A 13,991-nucleotide genomic window follows, 5' to 3' on the forward strand; every position below is an offset into this window, starting at 1 on the left:
AAAAAGTATTCCTCATGGCCGCCAGAAGGCCCAAACTGGCACTGGCGGGAGAGACTGGCCATGCAGTCGGATGTTTCAAGTAGGACAATCGCAACGAACTGTGTTGCACACTTCATTGTGTCACAGTCATTTCTCGATTGTGGAACCGATTACACATGACAGGAAACGTCACCAAGAGACTTCGATCGGGTATATGACAGCCCGTCAGGATCGCTATTCAAGCACTTTTACTGGGCAAAATCGGTTCGTAAGTTCTACTGGGTTGAATAACGGCTCGTGCCATGCAATTGGACGAAGACTTTCTGTACAGTGAGGATTTTAAAAAACTTCACATCTATGGATTACGCTCTCACAGACCAGCTGTACGATCTCGACTCACACGCCGTAACTATGTAGCTAGGTAGCATTGGGCAGCTGACCATGAATTGAATTGGTCATATTTCTTTCTACGGATGATTGAGTCTAGGTTTTGTGTGGATTTTCTTGATGGCATGATGTGTGCTTGTCGTGGGAAGGGTGAAAGGTATGCTCACTGCTGCGTCACTGAGCATAACCGTTTCGAGGGGGTTGGGGTATAGACTGGCCTAGTCTCTCACCCCTTTCACCCGACCTTTACCCGATGGAGCATGCGTGGGACATTTGAGGCAACGCATAACCGATCGCTCGCGGCTTCCTGTCAACTGACATCGGAGCTTGCTGACGCTTCGTCAGGAATAGCCATGAATTCCTCAAATGGATATACAGCGCCTGATTCACAGCATGCCAAGCCGATGTCCTGGTCACTGTAGGGCACACTCACTATTGATGGTGTTGCTAAACCCACCGAAGCATTTATAATTTTCAGCGCCATTTGGACTTTTACTTTGTTTTAGAGGGTTATAAACTTTTTATGAAATCATACCTGACACGCTTAGATGACATTGATTCAAAGTGTGTCAAAATTGTTTTCTTATGGTTTTTGACTTTCGAAACAAATAAATCTATCTTTAAAAATGTGCCCAGTATATTATCTGTCATATTTGATCACGATTCGACAATTGATCGCCTAATGTTGATGAAAAATGAAAATGCACTGTATAACCCCATTTTTGGTGTCGTGGCCAGGCAGGTTAATGAGATTTAAATATTTTAATGTTATTCATGTGAAAAAGACCAGTAAAAGATTGTGACTAGTTTCAAACAATTGTACTGGTCTGATTGTTACATGTATACTGGTTATGTTTTGTACTTAAAATGTATTTAGTGAACCTCTTATAGAGTTTTTCTTGATCGTTGTATGATCCGAAGTTGTATTTTTATGAAATTGTGTGAACAGGAGACGAAAATTTTATAATACGTCTATGTTAATGATTTTTCCAGTGGTGGCCATTATGGCCCAATTGGACGCTACCTCCTCTGCGCCACCATATTCATCTGTTTAGCTATAGCCGGTGTTGGAGTTGGACTGGGTGTTTACATACATAATGTTTCCGATAAATTGTCGTCAGACTGCCCAACTGTTTCATCACCTGTCCAATCAACTGTCCCAACAACTACACCATCATCTACCGCGTCACCATCGATAGAAGGGTCCTACAGATATGGAGCTGTGGCTTCTGATGCAGGAATTTGTTCTACTATTGGAACGTAAGTTTTCACCTACACAATTGACATAACTGTCATCCACATAAGTCGTGTTGTTGAAAACGCCAAATCAAAAAGTTTCTTCACTTCAAAGTTGAGTCTTATTGATTTAACTGTAAAATGATTTATCCATAATTTTTTTCAGAAATATCATGGCCCGGCAAGGTGGCTCTGCTGTAGATGCTGCCATTGCCGCACTTTTGTGTCAGTGTGTACAGAACCTGCATAGTTGTGGTATAGGTGGAGGGCACTTCATGACCGTATACAACAGGTAACTTACAACTGGAAGGTATAAACGTATATTACTGGAAGGTATATTTCGAAAATACAGAAAAATGAGCGAAAATAATCTGAACAGTCAAAACTTTTTAAATTTCTACTGCTTCTTGTCTAGTTCCCAATAGGAATTTCAATCACTGTGTACTTACTACTCATTAAATCTAATTGACACGTAGCAGAATGAGAAATGAAACAGAACAGGCGCTATAACCTACGTAGTACCCCAATAATTGTGGCTATGTATCCTCACGTTTTAAATAATTTTCAAATTGCAAAACACAATCTCAGACTCAGAATTCTAAGTAATTACAGTGTAATTTTTGGTGAATTTTTATGTGTGTACAAATATTTTGATTCTGTTAATATTCGACCACTTTGTTAAAAATGTATATAAAAGACAGTTGATGAGTTTAAAGAGACAAACGACTGTGTCTATTCCCCAGAGAAAACAACACTGCATACACCATTAACGCCCGAGAAATGGCGCCAAGAGCAGCTTCCGAGAACATGTATGTAAAACAATCGTCAGTAGAAGGTGAGTCTTTCCTACACTTTGTTATATAGTAATATGTCCGTACAATAAATATTAGGTGTAAACTTTACAATGTAACGCATGGCTGTCCAAGATTTTCTTCTTAAATAACTTAACGTAGCGCACATGAAATGTTTCTAATCGAATTGAATCGAAAATATGATACTGTAAACGTAATTAATTTGGCGCAATAACATTTTTGGCAAATTAGCACAATGATGAAATAGCTCAACCACAACGATTGCTGGGTCAACAAAAGCCAGAATCCTTAAGTAACACAATTATATTTTATCGTAGTATCTTCAGCTCGAAAAGCCCTTAAATATGAAAACCGCTAAAAGATGAACGTTTACAGTATATATATTTTTGGAAGATGTCTTTCTGTCTTGACTGATGTTGTTTTCTTTCAGGATGAACTTTGATATTTCTTAACTACATATGTATCATTTTTTTAATACTTACTGTCTCCTGAAAAGTTGAAACACCAGATATTTGCTTCAAAATCCATTCATGTTGTTCAGTCTCATTCTACAGAATTGAGAACTAAAACGTCATATATTTTTGTTTACTTCCTCTTAAGCATAATGATGACATGATATATTGATTAACAGGTGGTATAGCTGTTGGAATACCAGGTGAAATCAAGGGGCTGCATACTGCATGGAAGCTTGGTGGCAAATTACCATGGAAAACGTTATTCCAGCCTACTATACGTCTGCTTCGAGACGGAATGCCGGTTAACAGTGCTCTTGCTTCCGCTATCGAAAGGAATGCCGCCTTCTACCCACGATACGATAACCTGAGGTAAGACCTCCGCTGCGTGTTGAAATACAAATGCAACAAAAAGATCATAAGCTGCAATAAAACTCCTAACAGTTTACATACATTAGAAAGTAAAATACAGGTATGTGTTATTGAAATATCAACATCGTTTGGGGCAATGACTACATAAAAGAACATAAAGGTTTCTTTCTTTAATCTATTTTATACAAATTGCAACGTAGATTTTTTAAAAAAGTTATTCGAGATTATGTGCCTTGTTCAGGCGGTGTGGATGATTGATTTATGTGATTTTCATAATTGTTGTATTAATATGTGTTTGTGAGAGTTTATATTAGTTTGTTTTTATATACTCTCTTTGATCTAAATACTGTCTGTTATAGGGATCAGACTGTGTTAAAATGTAGTTTTATTCACATCTTACATCCTTGTATTAACCTGAGGTAGATAACGTGATTTTATATCATGTTCTCCAACAGGAGATTACTTACAAATCCCACAACAGGGTTCTACTTCAAAGAAGGGGAAATAATGAAATGGCCAGCTCTTGCAAACACATTTACAACAATAGCTGAAGAAGGTCCGGACGCTTTCTACAATGGTAGCCTTAGCCGGGACATCGTACAGGACATTAGGGATGCAGGTATATATACTGCTACTGCCCACTATACTGGGACATACCGGTGATTTTATGCAGCCCGAGTACCATGCTTACAATATAAAGTGTTTCAGATTTTACCCACAGCTAGTAATACATTACCCTACAAATAACGGCTAAAATTAGAGAAAGTATGCTAAAATTATTGTGATTAGATATTAGCCTATGAGTCAACGTGGTTGATAAAACAAAACAGTAACACGTAGTTTTGTTATTGAAGATTTCATAAACACTGGGACTGTTTGCATATCCAAGCACTTTTTTCAGTGAGTCACATTATTGCTGTTTGTAATGCATAGCTTACGACAGCTGTACCATAAAGTGACATTGTGATACGAAACGGCCACCACACGTAACATCTTGGACATGTTTAAAGTAAACCCTATACTGAAGATAAATTTGGTATGGGATTGTCGACAGATTCAACCTAACAACTGGATTAGTACGTGATTTCTCAATGTATCTTCATGTACGTGGGTTTTAACTTACCTACCATGTGCCGAATTTGTGTTCGTGATCATCTTAACTTAACAGTAATAATTATGGTGATGATTGAATGAAGATTTTGTTGAGAAAAGTAATTGTAATTATGTTGAAATAATTTAATATTTCAATCGAACTAAATCGAATACGTAATGTATTTAAAGAAAATCTGAAATTCTCATTAACAATGCGTACCCATTTCAGGAGGCATAATAACCGAACAGGACCTACAGGACTACACGGCGTTGGTTAGAGATCCTCTCGTCATCAGCCTTAACGACAATTCATCTGTTTTCTCCCCACCACCACCCTCCAGTGGCGCTGTCTACGAAATGATTTTAAACATACTTGACGGTACCTTTTGTTATACTCTTTTGTATAATTGCATATTCGTATATTGCATGCGATATTCACTTAGCACCTCACAAGCTGACATATTCTTTGTATCTTACAGACATGATTCCTTGCCAAGAATGAGAATGACGTCACACTAAAGAACGATTGCGGTTTTAGTTATTAATTGGTATCATTACGGTCATTGCAAGAGGGTTTCAGATGCACAGTCAATATATGGAAATATATAAAGCTTTTTGTAGCATAGTGTGCGTTTTTCATTAACAAAACGATATTTATCATGAGCGAAAGCACGTTAATTGTGAACTTTTCTATTATTTTAACTGTGGTTTAACATCTCCTCACAGAGTTTAGAATGAGCAGTGACAGTATATCTACACCACAGAAGGAAGTACTTGCTTGGCATAGGATCGTAGAAGCATTCAAGTTTGCCTACGCCAAAAGGTCTAGCCTTGGTGATGGAGACGGTGAAGATGATGCCTTCCGAGCTAATCTCAATGAGGTTAATATATAGCTGTTGTATATCAATCATTATTGTTACAAAGTCTATTGAAATGAGCAGTGTACACCTTATATCTTTTCAAGTCGAAATCTAGTGCTATAGAAAGCAAATTTGCGTCGAAACTATCAGCTCCTTTCCATCCCCCAACCTCCAAAAACTAAAAATAATACCAAAACCAAAATCAGAAATAACTTTAGATATAATGCTGCTGAAAACAAGTTTCACAGGACCATTTATTTCAATGAAAATTATGAAAAAAATGTTTTACCAAGTTAAGTGTTTTGTTGAGAAAAAGACATTTCTTCCATCAATTGTGGTATCCTCAGTCGCCTCCTAGGTTTTAAACTTTTGACCCTAAACAACTGGCAAAGCAAGAAGGTCGAACCAGCTGTATGATCCAGTTTACTTAGAGTCTAGCGCGACTGTAACCAATACAAATTTGTACGGCATTGAACGGTACTTGTGTACAATCCTTTAAGTTGGAAAAGAATGCCAGACTATAACCTCTTATTTGGTTATGTTTTGGACGACACAAGTATGTCTCTCTGCAGTATAATCGAATTGCATGTAGCTAGAGATCCACCTAACTTTAAAGTTTACTGTTAAGCACGTTCAACATATGGTAAAAATAGAAATTTACTGTTTCAGATAAAAGTGTTATGACTTAGATATCAATTTTGTACAATAATGTAACTGCCTCATATTAAAGTTGAAAAAAAAAAAAACACATCTATGCACTGATGTCATAATCGTAACATTTGTCAGTGTTTGTTGTAGCTGCTCAGCAACATGACGTCAAAGAGCTATGCGGCCTACATACGATCGCAGATCACGGACGATAGAACTCACGACACAATGTATTACGGCCCTACATTTTATGACGCTATAACGACAAGCACTGCCCATTTATCTGTTCTGGCCCCTAACGGGGACGCAGTGTCTGTCACAAGCACTATAAACTTACAGTAAGTGAGGTAGATTATAATTCAATAATCCTAAGATTAAACTGGATTTAATTTAATTTGTTTGAGAAAACGGTAACATTGCAAAACATGCTAGTTACAGTGTACAATTAAACACTGTCTTAGAAAGATGTCATAATTACTTAGCGTCCTTGCCAATTTTAAAAAGGAACTTACATTCTGAAAACGGGCAAAAGACAAATTGCTTACAAATTGCAACATCTCCCCCCGCCATAGGAGAATTGATAGTAATTACATACCAGAACGTGTGTTTTTTATTTTGCTTGGAATGCACAACTCTGATGTACTCTGCGTAAACATTTGCGGTAATGAATATTTCGCTTCTGTTATTACAAAACATATTTTTACAGATTTTATAAGAAAAAACAACATCAAATGCAACAAGCGTTGGAAAATATTCCACAGTCTCTATCATGCATTCTGACATTTTACAGTTTTGGCTCCAAAGTTTTGGGATCAAGAACAGGAATTATATTTAATGATGAAATGGACGACTTCTCTACTCCAAACACCACAAATTCTTTTGGTGTCCCTTCTTCTGAAGCTAACTTCATAAAGCCATTAAAGCGTCCCTTGTCCTCAATGTGTCCAAGCATAATCACAGATAGCAATGGAGTTGTTCGACTTGTTGTTGGCGCTTCCGGTGGAACGAAAATAACTACGTCAACGGCGATGGTATGTTGTCGAAAAGAACATGTACTATACAGCTTCTCCTATTCCAGTTTTAGTCGTAGTGGCGAAGTGATCCTGTTAAGGGCAACTGCAAGCATAAGGATGCTTCTTTATATGCCCACTTATTGCAGATATGGTTTAATTTACGATAAAGATCATATATGTAGCCATTGATTACAAAATAAACATAACCTTCAAATATGTTTAATCAGGTATTCTTCATTGACAACTTCAAAAAAAAAAAAAAAAAACCAAACAAACAAAACAAAAACAATAAACGAATAATGAAAAAAAAAAAAAGAAAAGAAAATACCAACATGTCTTCAGAATCTTAATAGATCTAAATAAAGACTGATAAAACTAAATATGCACAAATGAAAGATTTACACGGAGACTAGTGACAACAAACAAGGAGAATAAGACCAGGTAGTCTGACAGGGTCAATCTTCATCAATCCAAGTACCCAAGTAGAGATTTAAGTAATGCTATTTTCCCAGATAAAAGCAAGGCAAACAACAAGGAAACTACTGGGCATATTAACGAGGATAAAACACGTATAGCACAAGGAAAAACATTTAGAGCCTTTCCTAAAAAATATTTCCTTTAATCTTCATCAACCTGAATCTCTCGAAACCCTGTTTTGTGAATGTCTGTCTGTTGCCGACCTCTTGCATGAAAATTGTCGTATTAGAACATCATTTGTACCATTTAATTTTCTTTTATTAACTTGTTTGATTTGCTGTGTGCATTGAACAGGTGACGGTGGAGACCCTAATGTTCGGTATGGGTATCAAGGAAGCCATTGATCATCGGCGCATCCATCATCAGCTGCTGCCGAAGGAAATAATGGTAGAGGAGGGGTTTCCAGAGGTAATTCAACGGTCGTATAATTGATTTAATTTGTATAACGAAAGACAGATGTTTAGCAATTTGGTTATGTATTAATCAGAAAAGTAACATTTATAGCATCACTCCAAGTGCTTATTTGTTGAATACTACGTCACCTAGGAAACGTTCTAAAAACAAAAAAGGAATACCATGATACCATCACTGATTTTGATTAATGCATTCCATTTTCTAAAGTTCGGAACAATGTTATGCAGACATCTTGGTTTGTGTATCTTGTAAATAACTCGCTCTCCCTCCGTCGGATGTAAATTATGTGATAAACTAGATTTTTTACACGAAAATGTATTAAACCTTTAGAGATTTAACGATTAGTTAAAATTTTCAAACCATTCGCAACAGCCAAAAATATTTTTTTTACATATAATGGGTATATGCTTAATTGAATATGTAGCATTGAATCAATAATATATTTCATAGAATTTGTGCTTCCAAACAAAAATCAAATACTGATGATTCAGTTGTATCGACCACTTTTTAAGACCTGTCTTAATGTGGTACTTATAAACAGTACACCATAAAGAGTAAAAACAAGAGTCTCATGGTGTTGATTGTCTTCGCTATTTTATTCAAGGAAATTTTGGCTGGACTTCGCAGTAAGGGACACAAGGTCAGCGTCACCAGCAGTGCAGGGTCAGTGGTACAGGGAATATTACAACGGGAGGAAGGCCAGATTACCGCTAATTGTGACTTCCGTAAAGCAGGGTATCCAGATGGCTACTAAATCTACCAGACACAACCTCTGTCTAAATATCATTTTTGCATTATTAAGATTTTCCTAAGATATACATGTTTGTAGAGCGAGAATCAATGTAGATATAGTATGTATCAGCGGTAAGTAAGCAGACAACTGATGAGCGTGCGTCTGCTTAAATAGGTGTTACCTGGTGCCTCATCGTTTTGTTTTTGGAGAAATTGATTAAGCTGTCATGAAGTGCATGGTACAGTATACATGTGGGTGAAAATGAAAGTTATTAAAGATAAAGTTTTCTGTATGTGCGTCTGCTTAAATAGGTGTTACCTGGTGCCTCATCGTTTTGTTTTTGAAGAGATTGAATAAGTTGTCATGAAGTGCATGGTACAGGACATGTTGGTGAAAATGAAAGTTATTAAAGATAAATTTTTCTATATCACACTTTGATACAAGAGCAACAAAGTATGAGATTAGCAAAGTGAGTGAAAGAGAGAAAACATGAAAAAGGGAAATAAAATACAATTGTCTAGCAATGGAAGTTAAAATGTTTTTACTCCAAAACGATAACGTGATGATTCCTTTCATAACCTGGTGTATAGCCAAAATTCTTTACCGGTTTCAGAAAAGTGTGTGCACGTTACTGCAGACATTGTGGTCATTTGTTGTGCTTCACATGTAGCAAAGTTGCAGTATCGGTTCATTTCTTGTTAAAATAATGCCCTGCCTTTTTTCTGTATTGTTTTACTTATCGGAGTTACTAGTTACATGTAGTTAGCATATGTACTCAACATCCAGGTACTACATACAGAATACTTCAACATCCAGGTACTACATACAGAATACTTCAACATCCACGTATTACATACAGAATACTTCAACGTCCACTTACTACTTACAGAATACTTCAATATCCAGGCACTACATACAGAATACTTCAACATCCACGTATTACATACAGAATACTTCAACGTCCACTTACTACATACAGAATACTTCAACATCCAGGTACTACATACAGAATACTTCAACATCCAGGTACTACATACAGAATACTTCAACATCCACATACTACATACAGAATACTTCAACGTCCACTTACTACATACAGAATACTTCAACATCCACGTATTACATACAGAATACTTCAACGTCCACTTACTACATACAGAATACTTCAATATCCAGGCACTACATACAGAATACTTCAACATCCACGTATTACATACAGAATACTTCAACGTCCACTTACTACATACAGAATACTTTAACATCCACGTACTACATACGCAATCGAATCTTTTGTGACCTGCCGGAACACCTAATGGTGCTTTTTGTTCTCTCTTTTTTATATAGACCTGCTCATTGAATGTGTGAGTTATCAACATTTAACGACTTTTCCTATATTGATCTAAACTAGTATAACAGCACAAGACTACTTAGAAATCCATCAAGTGTCTATTGAGTATTGACTCGGATAATAAATATATTTACGTGCCTGTTGATCACAGTGTTTGATTATAGAATCAGTCTATAACCTGGCTGAATAAAGTTTCACAAACATTTGTTTTACTTTTTTTTCCTAATGTGCAATATAGAGTCAATGATGATGATGATGATGATGATGATGATGATGCGTGATGCGGTTGAATAATGAGGGATTAATATTCAATATATTGTGTTGTATATTGCACCACATTATGACTTTTTCCCGATTACTTCAGATTAACCATGATATATTGAACATAAAGCAAGATGCTAAATATGAATTATAAAATATTGGATATACATCACGAAATTATTCAATATAAAGAAACAATATATTTAATAAAAGTTACATGATTGTACAATTAGATATTGAATATAAATCACAAGATTGCACAATTTAAAAATAGCTCCGCAAACGCGGGCAATACGCCACAGCCTTATTATAAAGTTGGGTGCAGGGCTGAGATTGTGAAGAACCTCAATAGACTGTGTAGGTCCATAGGCCCAACATACCCAGCGAAAATGGTGATCGCTGGTGATGTCGTTCTAGAGATAATGAGCAGAATGCAAATTCAAAATGGCGGACGTAGCCACCATATTGGATATCGGGCCACGACAAAAAACAATAGGGTTGTGTAGGTCCATAGACCCAACATGCCCAGTGAAAATGGTGATCGCTGGTGATGTCGTTCTTGATATAATGAGCGGAATGCAAATTCAAGATGGCGGCCGTAACCGCCATATTGGATTTCGGGCGATGACGAAAAACAATAGGGTTGTGTAGGTCCATAGACCCAACATGCCCACCGAAAATGGTGATCGCCGGTGATGTCGTTCTTGATATAATGAACGCAATGCAAATTCAAGATGGTGGCCGTAACCGCCATATTGGATATCGGGCGACGACGAAAAACAAAAGGGTTGTGTAGGTCCATAGACCCAACATGCCTAGCGAAAATGGTGATCGCCGGTGATGTCGTTCTTGAGATAATGAGCGGAATGCAATTGTGGACGGTAAGACGGCAGGACGGACGCACGGACGCCGTGCTGGATCGCAATAACCCACACCCTTTCGGGCTGTGGGGTAAAAACATGATATAATGAAAATAAATCACGACTAATTTTTCGAATTACATTATGAAACATAAAACACAAAATTTAGATTAAAAAGATAAGAGATACAAGATACGAGTTTTATATTAAAAACTAAAAGATATTGCATATGAAAAACAAGAAATGAACATACATTCTATTTTTAAATCACAATATGTTAGAATGCCGCCACGTTTTACAAGTCATAATATGACACATTTAGATTTTAGCAGCAGCTAGACATTCTGCATTAGGGTGATGAATGGTAAGATCATTTGTATATATAAAAATATACCATTAACAAAGTCATATGGAAAACCAAAACATACACACTAACGAAATCGAACCCAGGGTTTTAACATTTATTTCTACCAAGCTAGATCTTCCTCAGTCGCCTCATAGGTTTTATTGATTTATGCACCTAGCATCACCGACTAGTGCTAGAAGGACGGAACGGCTGTTTGATGCACTTTAGTTCATTTGACTCTGTTGTATACAATTCAAAATTTTGTAAACAAAAATGTGTTCTGGTGTGAATTATGTACATGAGCACAAAACACGAAGAAAAGAAATATTTACACAGAGACTTTTATAATAGTACAAATTGGTAAGCTCTTTTTGTTTCATTGTCAACACCCGGGTCTTGTTCTCAAATGAGAGCGAACTTAAATTTAATATCCTAAAAACAACAGAATAACAAGGATTACTAACGAGCACTGAATCAATCTTACCTTATATCACAAAATGTAACAGAATACTTTCAAATAATTGTTTGCCTGGTTTATCGCTCCGTAAACAGCCAGAGTCATTTTAAGGCGGAAATTCTTGTAATAGCTGGTGGTTATCTCACTGATATCCATTTGGGAGGACCGTCGCCTGCCGCTCACAGCAATTAGGGTCAAGTGCCTAGTCGAAGGACACAACCACGTCAGCAAAATCACGGATCTTTAGCCGAGATTACAAAGTTTGTCGCTCTAACATGACAGTAAATACCTATCATGTGTAAGAACTGGGGTTAGTACCGATTTGTGTGCCGATTGTGTAATGATTATGTTATAGTTCAAGACTTTAGGATATTTACATGTTCCATTTATAGCAAATCAGCGGCGGAGTAAATAGCGACGTTACTGTCCTAGTATCTACATGATGGGAGTCGTTTGGAGCATAATGGAATCCATTGAAAACGTCACTACTTGCATAAATACCGAAGGAAGACACGTGCACAGCCCCATCACTCTAACGGTGTTGAAACCTGTCTAGTATCCCAACTTCCTAAGGTGACGATATCTGTTTTTAAGCCGCTGTTGTGAAGCTGTTAATTTAATTATCCAAATTTAGTGAAAACGAGTTTAACAGGCTTACCTTCTGTTTAATTAGTTTTAACTGTATTAGTTCATTCCAACATTGGAGTTTACCAGTGAAAATAGTCTAATCCAGTTTCATAAACATTCTTTAAAAGGAAAAGAATGGATGTGAAACTGTGATTGGATCTTCCAAAATACCATGTATGCTGTAAAGTAGGAATATTAAACGTGTTTAGACGAGAGAAATCAGTAAAGACTGCAGTCATTTGTGTAAGTGACTACTACTGTGACGTCAACACTACAAAACTACAAAAATTAAAATTTAATCAAAATATGTTTATAAACATTATAGTGGAATAGCTCATTCCTTCGTAAGGTGCTATAAACAATTACGGTTTGATTTTTAAGTTATTTTATTAAATATTGCATTATACATTCATGAAAATACCTGAAAGCAGACAGAATAGAAGGGCGGATAAGGCTGAAAACATATTTAGGAATGGGAGAAAGTGGAAGAAAGATAAGAAGGAATTCAAATGGACTTAGAATCGTGTGCTATGGTCTTTTATCTGTTTGTACCAAATTATATTCCCAAATTTTCACGCTGTCGAATATGAAAGAAAAATAATAATAAATATAATTTCACATCCATTTCTAAACAGAACTCTGTGAAAGTCATACTGTTTAAATCTCCCTCTGTTCCATTACCTTATATCCATTTTGATAAGAAGCAGACATCGAGATTACATTGGGTTATACATGTAGATTTAAAACTATTGACGGATGGTTGTTCCCCGAGATTGATTGGTAAACTGTTCTATAATCCAGCTCTGGAAGGGATGACAGAAAAGCGTCTATATCAACATTTCCAGTTTTTTTTGTAGATCCAAATGCAGAAAAAAAGGCTGAACCATCATGATTTTAAAACATTTCAGTGACGTGAACGTAGAAAACACAGATGATGATCGTGCATGATATACGAATGTTTAAAATTAGATATAGTTAAAATGAATCTGTATCCATTTCTACTTTTCTGACGTCATTGTTGGAAAGGAGTCAGGGAAGGGATTGTTGAGCGTCGTGTAGTCAACTCCTAACTCATTAGGAAATTGGATTGTCACAGCTTATACACTTACTGTATAGATAAGTACAACGTGTGTGATTCGATGAACTTTTTCACCGCTGTTATGGCTGTGTCCTTTCGTCGAATATTTAACATGAATTCCTTTGCATACCATTGGGGGAAGGGACGGTCTCCCTCATATTTGCATTGAGGTAGTTACAAGCTAGTACAAGGAGACTCCATTTCAAATAATAGATATAAAAAACGGGGAATGGGTCGTAAAATCAAATATAGCGTACAAAAAGTTTATATAAATATATAATACATCGATTCAATATTGTAGTTATTCCAGCAAAAAACAGTTTACATAAATTTATGTCAAATCGAATTTTTTCAACTCACCGTTGACACTGGTAGTAGATAGAGATCTTGCGACATGAGTAAAATCGTGCGAGCGTGAAAGGTGAATCAGCTGAGGGAAGAGGATTGGCTAGAACATCACTAATGGACAAGCAAGAGACTGAGAGCTGCAAGAGGACCTTGATGGGAGACTTGTATTCCCATCCATCGTGGACAGAACG

At 36.6% G+C, this 13,991-nt stretch overlaps 1 protein-coding gene across 1 annotated transcript; it reads left to right on the forward strand.

Moving 5' to 3' along the window:
* The first annotated feature begins 626 nt into the window (after window positions 1-626).
* LOC132544569 (glutathione hydrolase 1 proenzyme-like) lies at window positions 627-8,496 on the forward strand. The gene is made up of 12 exons (XM_060208187.1): window positions 627-784; window positions 1,360-1,626; window positions 1,769-1,894; window positions 2,346-2,437; window positions 3,046-3,238; window positions 3,694-3,857; window positions 4,560-4,709; window positions 5,057-5,211; window positions 5,989-6,176; window positions 6,629-6,869; window positions 7,623-7,736; window positions 8,347-8,496. Exons 1-12 carry the CDS (start codon window positions 627-629, stop codon window positions 8,494-8,496), a joined length of 1,998 nt encoding a protein of 665 aa, XP_060064170.1.
* Window positions 8,497-13,991: the final 5,495 nt, after the last annotated feature.

The sequence above is a fragment of the Ylistrum balloti genome, unplaced genomic scaffold, assembly GCF_031769215.1.
Source record: "Ylistrum balloti isolate Yb309-2 unplaced genomic scaffold, AGI_CSIRO_Ybal_v1 Utg369802, whole genome shotgun sequence".
Classification (NCBI taxonomy): domain Eukaryota; kingdom Metazoa; phylum Mollusca; class Bivalvia; order Pectinida; family Pectinidae; genus Ylistrum; species Ylistrum balloti.

Coding starts and splice junctions, on each gene's coding strand:
- LOC132544569 (XM_060208187.1), top strand. CDS start 627: ATGCGTGGGACATTTGAGGCAACGCATAACCGATCGCTCGCGGCTTCC. Junction 785..1,359: donor AAGCCGATGTCCTGGTCACT/GTAGGGCACACT, acceptor TGATTTTTCCAG/TGGTGGCCATTATGGCCCAA. Junction 7,737..8,346: donor TAGAGGAGGGGTTTCCAGAG/GTAATTCAACGG, acceptor ATTTTATTCAAG/GAAATTTTGGCTGGACTTCG.